Source organism: Charadrius vociferus, unplaced genomic scaffold (assembly GCF_000708025.1).
Source record: "Charadrius vociferus isolate BGI_N301 unplaced genomic scaffold, ASM70802v2 scaffold70, whole genome shotgun sequence".
In the NCBI taxonomy this organism is placed as follows: domain Eukaryota; kingdom Metazoa; phylum Chordata; class Aves; order Charadriiformes; family Charadriidae; genus Charadrius; species Charadrius vociferus.
Genome location: NW_009646851.1, coordinates 2569935 through 2582093, shown reverse-complemented (window position 1 = coordinate 2582093; position 12159 = coordinate 2569935). Strand labels below are relative to the sequence as shown.

The following is a 12159-nucleotide window of genomic DNA, read 5'->3' as shown; positions in this document are numbered from 1 at the left end:
CATGGGTCCATTTTATTTCGATCTACAACTGCGTAATTTTCCCTGAAAAAAACTATATCCAAGAAACAACAAATATAACAAAAAAAGCAAATGAGACTGTAAAATGACAGAAATATAGCAAAGACCTACAGGTAAATAAGTATATTGAGTTCAGATGAAAAGGGCTCTAATCCCTAGACCCGAAAGGGCTCTAATCCACTAATCCCGTTATATTATTCAAAAGTAGATGGGAAAATTTCTAAGAACTGTTCTTTGCAGAAATTAAATCTGAAGAGAAGAAAGTCTTTGGTATTTCTGGGTGTTGAACGGCAATTTGAAATTACCAGGCTGTCCACCAATAGTTTTTGTGAGAATTTCTTAAAAAAATGAACAGGTACAAACTTGTTTACGAAACCCTTAACCTAGCAGTGTCAATTCTCAACACAGCACTTGCTTTTGCCCTACCTGGAGCTTGCTTACACAGGAAATATTCCGTTCCCTACCCCAAAATAAAAACTGGGAGATGGATTAATTCAAAACAGCCATTCCTTTTTAAATTCCCACAATAAACTCACTCCAGGACAATTTAATATACAGGTAAGCTCTTAATACCGCGGCCCATTTTTCTAAGTGGTTTATTTGGCACAAATGGTTATAACTGTTAGAAAGGTTAAAAGCCATTGTTTTGGCTGAGATCATGCAAAATCCCACCCAGAAAATAATTTGTCTGGGGAGGTTAGGGTCAGCTAAAAAGCAAAGTGGGATTAGAAGCAAAGTTAAATTCAACCTGAACTAATGCAGGTGTTATTGGCACCTGCTGCAGGGTTATAATCTGTGCAGTGGTATGAATAGACCATAATTTTGTGGCTGGAAACTGGGGGGGAAAACAAGACAGGAAGGAAAGGTGTATTGGTGGTCAACAGTCTTATCACTTGATTAATTTAGGCCCCATGTCATTACTTGCTAAACGTAGCAGCTACTTGCAGTAGTCAAGTCATCCAAGGCATACCTGTATTAAATCACTGAAATTTTATCCTCTGAAACAGCAATTTAAATATGCTTAAAATGAAATGGCGAAAAACCCCAGGGCGTGCCTAAGATAAGGTCTTTGTTATATTCAGGCCTAAAGTTTTAAAACAGGTATTTTAACAGGCTATTTTAGTAGAACTAACAGTTTAATTCATATTAAGTATTTCTTCTCGTTTAACGATAGTTAAGCCTGGCTTCCCTAATGCTTTGCCATACCAGTACAATCGAGATGTTACAGGTTGTAAGCCTCCACAATTCTTTTACCGGAAACAGGAAGACTTGATTTCAGAGTTATTTTGAACTAATACTTCTCGATACATTTATTTTATAAATAAGTAAAAAAACAAAAATAAGTAATTCTGTGAAGGGATTTAGAATGTTAGTAAGTCTCAAATAATGCACCCACATATTATTTCTTTTCTGGATTTTGGTGTATTTAAGAGTTTTTACTACTAATATTATCAACATCGAAACAAACAGTGCAATATTTTAAACAGATCTTTAAAAAAAAAAAAAACAGTTATGGGTCCTTATTTCAGATCTTCAGGATATTTATAAAACTTTGTTAAAAAAAAAAAATCCAGAAGCTAAGTATTGTTATTTCATGTTTAACCAAATTTAAAAGATGCAACTGAGAGCTACGAAAGATTTACTGCTTCAGGTAACTAGTAACCTTCTTTCCCTGATGCTGCCATACAAATGTAATCATGGAAATTTCTGGTTGTTAACACTTTTTTCAAACTCTTCCAGATGATGTTATGAGCTAAAATCTACTTTTAAACAGAACAGATCATTATTCATATGACTAACAAACCAAAACACTTACTATAAGTACTGTTAAAACACAATCAGATTTAGAGGTAGAAAGCACATTTCAAACTTAAAATTTACATGACTAGTAAGAGCCAAATACAGGAGAAAAGTATTTACAAATTCAGTAACTACTCACGTAGACGCCCAGCCCATTAAAGGGTTCTCCCAGCGCTCCCTGTTATCAAATTCCATCTTCCACTTCTTTGTATTGTTAACTCCTGACTGCATTGCATTACGTGCTGGAACAAAAATGTGAACTTTTCTGGTTTTGATGTGCTCATCTGGAACACCAGTTAGAGCAGTGATATCCTATGAAAAACACAATGGAACTTGTTAAAAAAGGGTTTGTGTAAAAGGCTTATAATACAATATTGGTTATGCTTTTTACATAATTTCATGCTTTATTTTTATTTTTTAAGTTACAAAAAAAGAAAAGAATTGCAGAAAAGTATGTTATGAGTCCAGTTGTATAATACTGAAGCAGATACGTGTTTTGCATGGATCAGTTAGCTGAACCTGCTCATCTCCCAGCCACACAACTGCTAGTGCCAGAGGAGGGACAGGACATTCCCTCCCATCCTCTGACCACAGCTGCAAAGTCAGGACTCCCCCAACTTGCACCAGCTAAAGCAAATTCAGAAGCGTATAAACTTTTCTTCCGTCTTTTAAAGAAAATATTAGAACGCAGACCAAAATATCAACAAATCCCAAAATTTTACATTACCATTAGGAGCCTAAAATCCGTATGAACAGGACTATTCACCAAAATCCTAGCCAGCCAGCTACATGCTGCAGTATAAGCGCTTTCACTTGGCCTAAGTCTGTACATAATTAAGAGGCACCAACATCCACGCTGACTCAAGAAGTTATGCTTAGCATGAAGGAAGAGGCAGGAAGTTATCTTCTGCACAATAATGTATTGATTGTTTGAGACTGCAGAGCAGGTACTAGAATTCAGCACTCTAATTTCTCTAACCATTAGTTATCACATAAAATTGACCCCGTCATCAGGTGTCAAGCTATGAATAACAGCTTTTGAGAGTTAATTCTTCAGTTGATGTTCAAGATCAAGAGAGGAATATTTGAAACTCATAACATTCTTCGGTATTTTTGTGAAGGACAAAAGGATTCAGGACATTCCAACCTCCAACGAAATAAAAAAGAAGTCTTGTAACATTGTATATAGTCAGTAGCAGGATGCCCTCCTCTACTAAGGCTTGGCTTGCGAGCCCTCAACAAACCAACCTAACAAAGATAAAAACTGAAGGATCACAAAACCAGCCTAAAAATATTAACTGACTTTAACAAAGAATAAGATAGGTAAAAACCTCACAAGAATTGCTGCGAAAAATTACCCTCAGCAGCATCTGATATAATCAAAGTGAACTTTCTTCCTAAAAACTAAACAGTAATTACATAAAATTAACCTGTCAGTTCACCCCAGTAGAGTAGAGTGAAATCAAACATCAAATCCATCTCTAAGGATGCTAAGCTGCTCCTGTTCCTTACATACTTAAAAGGCCAGTGGCAGCTCCTTGGTCTCCCTCCCTGCCTCCTCTCTTCAGGAACAAATAGTAAATTGGTAAAAGTCCGAAAAAGTGCAGCTAGACGTTGGGCATATTGAAATCATGTTGCCAGTACTGCCATGACTTGAATTAAAAGGCAAACAAGTTTAAATAAAACACTGTGGCTTTACATCTCTGTAGCTACTGACTCCATGGGATTTTGTTTTGTGGCAAACTTTAAAGCTCTGGGCGCTGTCACCAGATCATCCTTTGAAATGCGGCAAGTCTCATTTTTCGTTTTAATTCAGAAAATAAATTTTGGGAGATCAGTCCCTCAAAAATACACACGGGAGTAAGTTTAAAGCATTTGACTTGTATTTGCAGTTAGAATAGCAGGGGAAACAAATAAGCATGCACACTTGTCTTCCAACTTCTGACATTTCTATCCAGACTACCACAAGAAACTGTCAAAATATCATAACAATTCCATTATAAATGTTTTCATTAGGACCAAGTAATGTTTATTTTTAATATAAGTCTAGCAATGATATGAAAAAGAAACACTACCAGTCATTGGAATGTTGCAACACGTATGTAAAACACCTCCTGACAGACTGGCATTTCTGACTGCTGAAGCTTAAACCACAGTTTTAGAAGGAAATAGCTTAAAGTTTTCTTATTTGAATTGGCAAAGTGCTTTGTTTAACAAAAAGGTTTTTTTACCTGCAGTAAAGTTTGGTGGGGCTTCAATGTTTTAGCTTGCCTGTTTAGAGGAACGGGCTACGGTATTAGCCTTTATTTCTGTATTTAACAAACGTGCCTATTGAGAAAATCTAAGAAAAAAATTCTTTCCCTGCCTCTCAAATAATCTGCTACATGCAAAAATTCTGGGTTTGTTATCATCAAATACCTCCAAATATGCAAACTTCAAAATAGCTCAAAATTATGAATTTTTTTTTACTATTGTTATTCTCAGCAACTCATATGTCCATTATGAATTTTAAGCTTCAGATTTAGATAATTATTTGAAAGTATTAAAACAAGATACAATGTTAAATAACATCATGGACATACACAATTTCCTCTTTTGAAGCCTCCACACCAGAAAATCATAAAAATACTGCATGTTAGTGCATACAGAACACAATCTTAAAAGAGTATTAAAAAACAGAAAATGCTACATTTACAAGGTAACCATAGTAAAGAAATGCCTAGACTTGTTCATCTGGATGAAAATAAAAACAAAACTCCAGACAAACCGTAAATCCCTTCAAGCCATGTTTTTTCAGGCACTCAGTTGGCTCCAAATCAAAGTTATTTCACTAATAATATAGGATTCATCCCATAAAAATCTTTTCAAGGTGAAAACTAAAACCTGCCTACTTTCCAAAACTAAAATATCTACATGGTGTTGCTAACTCTTCATACTTTGATTCATTATAGCTAAAGTTTCCATGCCTTCTGGGAATCCGGCAATTGTTTATTGATATCTTCCCCATTTTAAAGCTGGCAATTGAACAGACAGTTGTTAGGACAATGAGTTTCTGGTTTCTGAAGCCCAAGTTGTCCTGACATAAAATCACTGGTTTTGCTTGCTGTAGACATGTAAGGTACTGTAGCATAGCTGAGCTGTTGCCAAAGATATGGAATAAAAAGGCTTGGCATCTATCACATACTTGACACCTAAAGAGCACAGAAGCTCTAAAATTCCTATTCCCTGTAGGCGCACTCTTAGTCTAGACAAACTGATTTCTCACACTTTTAAAATGCATTACAACACTCTATTGTGATCATTTCATCCACACAGCTCCAGCTAGTGACAGAAGAACCTGTCCTTTAAGCGACATTTCAATGGGCTAAAGCTCCCGCTCCAAGATGCCATTAAAACAATATAATACTTGAAAAGAACTATGCTGCACTGGGTTGAACCCTTTACTGTGTCTTCAGTGCTTTGTTCTGAGTTCAAGTTCTCATTGAAACTACCTGTGAACCAACTTTCCAAAACAAAGATGTTTTTGACAGCTGGTTTCACATTACTATCTCTTTTTTTTTTTTTTAAGTGTTCCTTACTGAATTTTGCTATATTAGCATATTAAAATACTAGTGAGGTGGTGCTCAGCATTCAAAATTCCAAATAAGGTGACAATATAAAAGACTTGAGATATGAACTGTATAGGTTTGCTTTACCAAAAGTTAACAACCATGCTTCAAATTTTTAACACAGCCTACATCTAAAAGGTGCATTCTGACACCCTGTTTTTCTTGATATATATAGAGGTAGGGTTTTTTTAATAGCAATCTCTGGATTATTTGTAATTCAAAAAATTCAGAATACTTATTTTGAGGCATTTTGGCTCGTCTTGGAATAAGCTGAGAAGGACAAAACACTTTTTTTAAACAACAGAAAACACATCAAATTGCTTACAAATTAATAGGAGGTTTTGTCTTTATTATAACTTACACTATTTAAGAACACTTGTCATGGTGGAAAGCCTGGTAAAGCTGTTCTGGAAAGAGTAGTACGAAACGATAAATGTACTATGCAGCAGGGAGAAAAACTGGTTCACAGAGGCAGTGTCAATGAAAGCAGTATTCCGCATGAAGATGACTTTTAAAGGACATGAGAATTTCCTTCTTTTAAGTACGCCAGTAGTAGCACAGACTTCAAAGGGGACAAGAAATGGAACTCTGTAATTCAAGGGGAAGAGACAAAATGACTGAAAGAATCTCTGAAAACAAGTGTTTTTGAATAGATGGGTCAGGTGTGCATAAAGGTGTCACGTTTCTTCTATGACATTTCTTTCCACACATAGATAAAAACTGTACATAACCACTATCAACTATCTACTGTTTAGCAACCCACCCCCCCCTTTTTTTTTCTTCAATAAAGGAAACAGGGAACAAGCAATGGGAAGTGGATGTCAAAACACAGAAAAACCTCCCAGCAAGCTTCCAGCAACCACCCAGGATTTAGAGTCTTGCTAGCCGCTCTCTTTTCAATACCAGAATTTCACACATTTCAATGACCATTATGACTTCAAAGAATCAAATTTTCATCATTGTCCGTCATCTGCCGGTTGATTTGTATAAAGGAGTTCTTCTGCATGCACTCCAGACAAAGGGCTCCTTACTTTCGTGGCTATATATCAAGTTTAAAAGTTCTGTTTGTGACAGTTGTGTCTGTGGTAAATTAGGGTAACACTGAAGGAGTGCAGCTGCTCTGCAGGAACCTCCTTTTTGGCATCATTTCACTTAAATAAAAACTGAATAATTAGTTTCTGCCTTTATTAAACCGCAAAAATGCCACTGGCCTTAGTAATTACTTCCGGTTGCCCCACCTACTTAACCTCAATAGTTTACACTTGTTAGAAAGGAGGGAAAGTAGAAGTTTTCTGTACTTTATAGGAGTTTACAACAGCTTGCTCTCTTCCCCACCCCCAACATGTTTTACCAGAATAAGTGTATAAAGTTTTGCTAAAATTCATGTTGCAACACACTTTCTTTAGGAGCTGTTATATCAAAGCACAGAACATCTTGCATAATAGCCACAAAAGGAGCTTTTCATTTAGTGTGCTCAGCTGCTCAGGCTGCACGTCAGGATGAGAACGTTTAGGTTCCTACACATCAATACCATATTTTTGAAACAAATGTAAGAGAACAGAATCTACTATGCAAATCAAAAGTGGAAAAATGGAGCAGAATAAACTAAATGTGGTTGGACAAGATTTATCTAACAGCTACAGATATAACAAGGGGGAAAAGGCATGTTTGCCCTTAGGAGACTATCACACAGAATACAGTTTTCTTTCAGGCTTCACAATCATTTTGCATTATCACAGTAATCCATGAACAACATGGTGTTATCCCTAACATGCTCTCCCATCTAAAGATCCTGCAGAATGATTAATAAAGTTGAGAAAAGCAGTAAAAGAGCTGTATTTTAAAAAAAGAAAACTGAACACTGCAAACAGGAAACAGGATTCAATGATAATGATTGCATGTAAGCATCTATTTAAAGAAAATCCTTTTCCATAGCCAGTTTTGCAGAAAACACTAATAAGAAACTGAGTATGGAGAAAAAGGTATGCTGAAAAGTGGGTCTTACAGAAGCAGAAATTGTCACATTACTGCCATCAACATATACTTTTTAGACTACTGACTGCCATTATGCAAAGGAGGTGACAGCATCCACAACAGTCCAACATTTTCAAGTGTTGTTAGCTTCAGCAAACTCTATTCATTAGTTTGTATTTCACAGCTGAGAAGATGCCACTCTAACAGCCCCGATGGCTAAGCATTTGCTGTTGTCACAAAATCTCCTTGAGAACTTCCCTGTTGTCCCACTGCACAAAGGTTCACTCCACTTTCCCAGTATTTTGCATGCCCAATATTATTTCATGCCGCTCGCAGAAGATACTACAAACATAATGGCATAACACATCCCAAACACCATTAAACCAATGCCACTTGGATTTGTTCAGAGAGAACACAATGAAAAAGTAAACATGAATAATTGATTGGGCTTCTAAAAATCCCAGGTGCTTTCTACAAATTCGAACAAGACTTCACACTACTAAGTAGAAAAATCCCCCCTCACCAGTGCTTCTTTCACATCTTTAAGCACTTTAAGTCTGCGTTATGTTCCCAAATCTTGTATTCACATTTGTCTCCTGCAAAAGTCATAGGAAGACTGTATTTATAAATAAGTGATTAATGGCAGAAGTTACAGCAAAAACTGCCGAGTTGTGCTATTGTTAGTTTAAACCATAATACTAAAAATAAAAGTCTCAGATTTTGCATGTCTCAGTGCCCTGACAAGCCTCAAAACAGAGAGGCATTTTTCTTGACAAACATGCAAAAACCACCTATCATCCAGCCTGCACTCTTGATGGACAGGTAAACGACATTTTAGATATTTAAAAATGAAACATTCAAAACATGTAAGTCCCACTTTCAGCGCAGACGGCTTTCATGCTCAGTATAGTTTTTCTGCCAAGAAAGAATCAAAGACAAAATGATTATTTAATTATTAATAGTGTATTTTTTTCCTGTCACTGTATTCCTTAGTTTTGTAAATGCTGTCTGGGTAAATACTATATTAAAGAGAAGGGGAATCAAATACCTGGGATTACACTTTACAGTTTGTCCATATGACTGAAATTAAGAAAATCATTATTAAATGGAGGATATTTATTTATTATATTAAATGGGGTGATCAGGGGAGAAGAATGTATTTCATAAAAACAGACTGACGTTGCTACTAGTAGTCATCAGTGACTTCAGTGCAATCATGACATTCTTCAAACTGAGGAAATTATAAGCAGCATGCTTATGTCATAGAAGGCAGAAAAAAAGTCTGAATTCCTTACAGCATATCTTGTCAACTGCTTTTTCTTGTAACATAGCAAGGTTTAGAGAGCACATACTTTCTAGAACACATTCAAAGCATATGTAAGCAAATCTTTTGCTTCCACACACCCAAGTGGCTGGAGTTCTTTTATTACCTGTGAGGCATTTAAAAATACTGATTTTTCTACAGCTTCAAGCATTCTACAAGAACTTCATAATCCTCAGATTAAAAAAACATGTAAAAAAATCAATTAGTTAAGAATAAGACTAGAGCAAAGTTTTTAGACTGTAAACTTTCAAATGAAAGGAGAGGCAGTCTTAGTTTACCTGTAATTAGAAAAAAAAGAATAACTGAACAATTGAAATAATCTGATTCCTGTTAGAATAATTTATAATTATGGTAACACTACTGCTTTACTACCGTAAGTAACTGTTGTTACAGATACTATTTCTCAGTTGGAAAACACAAAGAATAGGCAAGAAAGAGCTGTAAAGGAAAGAAGACAGATGTGCTAGCAGCTAGAGTCCACCTAGAATACACAGCTTTCTACTGATTCTCCTGATTAGTTCAATTTCATATATACTACTAAATAAATAGTATATTGTAGTTCACTTGTAGTTCAGTGATGGTATATTCTTTACAACAAAATTTATTCAGTTTGCAGTTCTGATTATTTATGCTATACTCCTAGTGTAAGTCACAAGAAGCAGACTGTCTTGCAAAGCTACACATAGTATTCCAAGAATATCTTGGTGAATTTTTCACTAAAGATGACTTGAGCTTACAATTTATAAGATGTAGTTTTGATCATGGACACCCAAAGCCCCAGCCAGCAGCTCAGGGTGGGGTCTTCCATACCTTAAGGGAAAGCCAAATCCAGGCTACTACTGCACATTGGGGAAAAGGTCTTTATTTTTTGTGTGTTTCTGATGCCATTTTAGTAAAATCCTTATTTTTAACATTCATTAAATGTTACCCGTATTTATAAAATAAATCATAAGCATAAGACTTAAGTGAATTTTGTAAAGTTACTGGGTTTCAGGAATTCTGTCGGGAACAAGAAAATTAAGTTCTGACCTGCTATATGCCCATTTGAAAACCTTACAAAGCGTCATTTAAAGTACCTGTTAAGAAAGTTTCTAAATAAGGCACAGGTAGACTTTCCAAGTATGGGCACCACTGGTTTCATCACCCTCAGCCTTTTGAGGGCGAGGGGTCTAACTGGTGTTAAATGTGTGGGTGGGGTGCCTTTTCTCAGTTTTGTGGAAAGCTCCCTTATTAGTTCAAGCTACGAAAGAACTACGGGAGCATGACATTCAGAGCCTGCCAGTGAACTGGGACACTACTTACACATAAGCAGTGCAATTGCTGCTGCAAAGCAGGAACACCTTGGCCAATTCACACTTTAATCTGGACAGTAAATATCCTAAGGTCTGAGCTGTTGAGTTCAAATTTGGATGTAGGGCAAAGTCTTAAGATTCAGTAACTCTAGTAAAATTTCCTGTGATGGAAAGGTTATCACTACAGTGTATGACATATCCATTGTGGATTCAGTTTTAACTAGCTAACAACTTCCCTGGGCTGGCAGCTGGAACAAAGAATACTAATTCCTTTTTTTTTTTTTTAAATTTCATTATTGTGCATGCTGATGTTCTTTTCCTTTCACCTCCCAACTACCTATTAATTCCCTATTTAATGGTAGCTGTGGAACACCTTTTAACACTCAACATCATTAAGGGTTAACATTTAACAAACTATTTAGGCTTTCTAATCAAAGGTGGAGGTGAAAAAAGAGCAAAAAGTAGTGTTATAAAGTTCAACTTGACAATACCGTCACACTAGTGCATGGTTTGCTACTAAGAACAATATCGAGAAATCCTGAGTTCATGTAAACCAATGCCTGCCTTCATTGTGATGCATGTTCTCTATTCTCTACATCTCCTTTATAAAGAAAGTGATTTCTGTAACAGATCTTTGCCACATAGTAACAAGTGGTTCCAGACGTAGGGGAGAAAAACAGAAGCAAATCCCCATCAACAAATGCAAATTTAGAGCAAAATCCCTGTTGTTGCATGCTTTTCAGAAGAAAAGTTGCATTTAAGAAATTACAAGGAAGCCACATCTGTTAAAAGCTGTCCCCTACCCTAATGCAAGATGTAATGCTTCTATGTAATATGCATGGACTTTAAAAGTTGAAAGCAAGGGCTAAGTAGTGTACATCATTTCCATACACAGCAGGTAGTGAAGCAAGAAAAGAACTGACACAGTTACCCTCCTTAAAGAGATGCACAATAGAGAACTGTTATGCAGTGTTAGCATACCGAAGGCCTATGCATCAGGGATGCTGCGGCTATTAACAGCTTAAACGTCCACTGTATTTTGTTAATTAGTGCATACAGCTTTTAAGCCTTAAAAGTATTTCAGAAGGTCCTTTTCTAACATAACACAGCCATTACTCCCTGGTGGGGATGGGAAGGGTTGGGGCTTCAACTGTTTCAACACCATCAATAAAATATGCAACCTAATACCACTGGTCAAAACCAGTTTCTTTAAATTTATCTATATGGTTAGTTAAAATGGAAGCTTTCTACAATCTTTCTCTAAAAAGCTGAATCATAACTAAATGTAGTTGTGTTACTTCATAAACTGTTTTTAGCTTGTTCTGTCCAGAAGTCTGTCCCCATAATTTGTGCTTTGGCCTTTAAGGTTATTTATAGGGCAGAAATCATGGTCTTATACTTCCTGATAAAATAAAGAGAAATCTGTCACCAATTAAACTCAGTAATTCAACTTGATACACTAAGGAGAGTACAATGTACAACTGTGTTTACTAAACAGTGATAAAAAAATAAGACTTGGAAACAGACATTACAGAAGAAGCTATTCAACTTCTGACTTATCAGAGAACCAGAATTAGATGACCCAAGAATGCTTTCACATGGAGCAGACATGGCAACAAAAATGTGGTCCTAAGAAAAAATACAAAACAGGAGAGTAAGAGAGAAAATACTAGTGCAGATTACAATTTTAATCTTAAAAAACTTCTGCCTGGTTAACATGCAACTCAGTGAAAACTTTAGAATATATGATTTATGATGATGATATTGGTCTATATAGAAAAAAAACATTATTTATTTTTATACATGAATATAGGTGCACATCTATAAAATGAATCTTCAGATGTTTGTAATCAGGATTAGTCACCATAGTCTAAATTTTTGAAAAACATTTGCAACGTGATTAGAACATCTTTAAAAAGATACTGTATTTGGTATGTCTTATCAGCATTTTGTAGAAATTCCTTATAGCTCAGCTTCTTTTCACTTATTAACCCAGTTTTCAAGGTAACAGGTAATAGTATAAAAGTTATTTCCTCATCAAGCAAAAAATTTCTTTTACACTAAACATAAGCCAATGGGCTTTATGGAGCGAATAGAACTGAGTATGCCAAAAAGATACATAAGAGATTGAGCAATTTCCCTA

At 35.8% G+C, this 12159-nt stretch overlaps 1 protein-coding gene across 1 annotated transcript in view; it reads right to left on the bottom strand.

The window, feature by feature from the left end:
- Positions 1-12159, bottom strand: part of NDUFS4 (NADH dehydrogenase (ubiquinone) Fe-S protein 4, 18kDa (NADH-coenzyme Q reductase)) — a 54450-nt gene that overhangs the window by 6555 nt on the left and 35736 nt on the right. The window contains exon 6 of the mRNA XM_009894220.1: positions 1958-2130. Coding sequence (XP_009892522.1) covers positions 1958-2130 — 173 coding nt within the window. The remainder of the gene's footprint in view (positions 1-1957; positions 2131-12159) is intronic.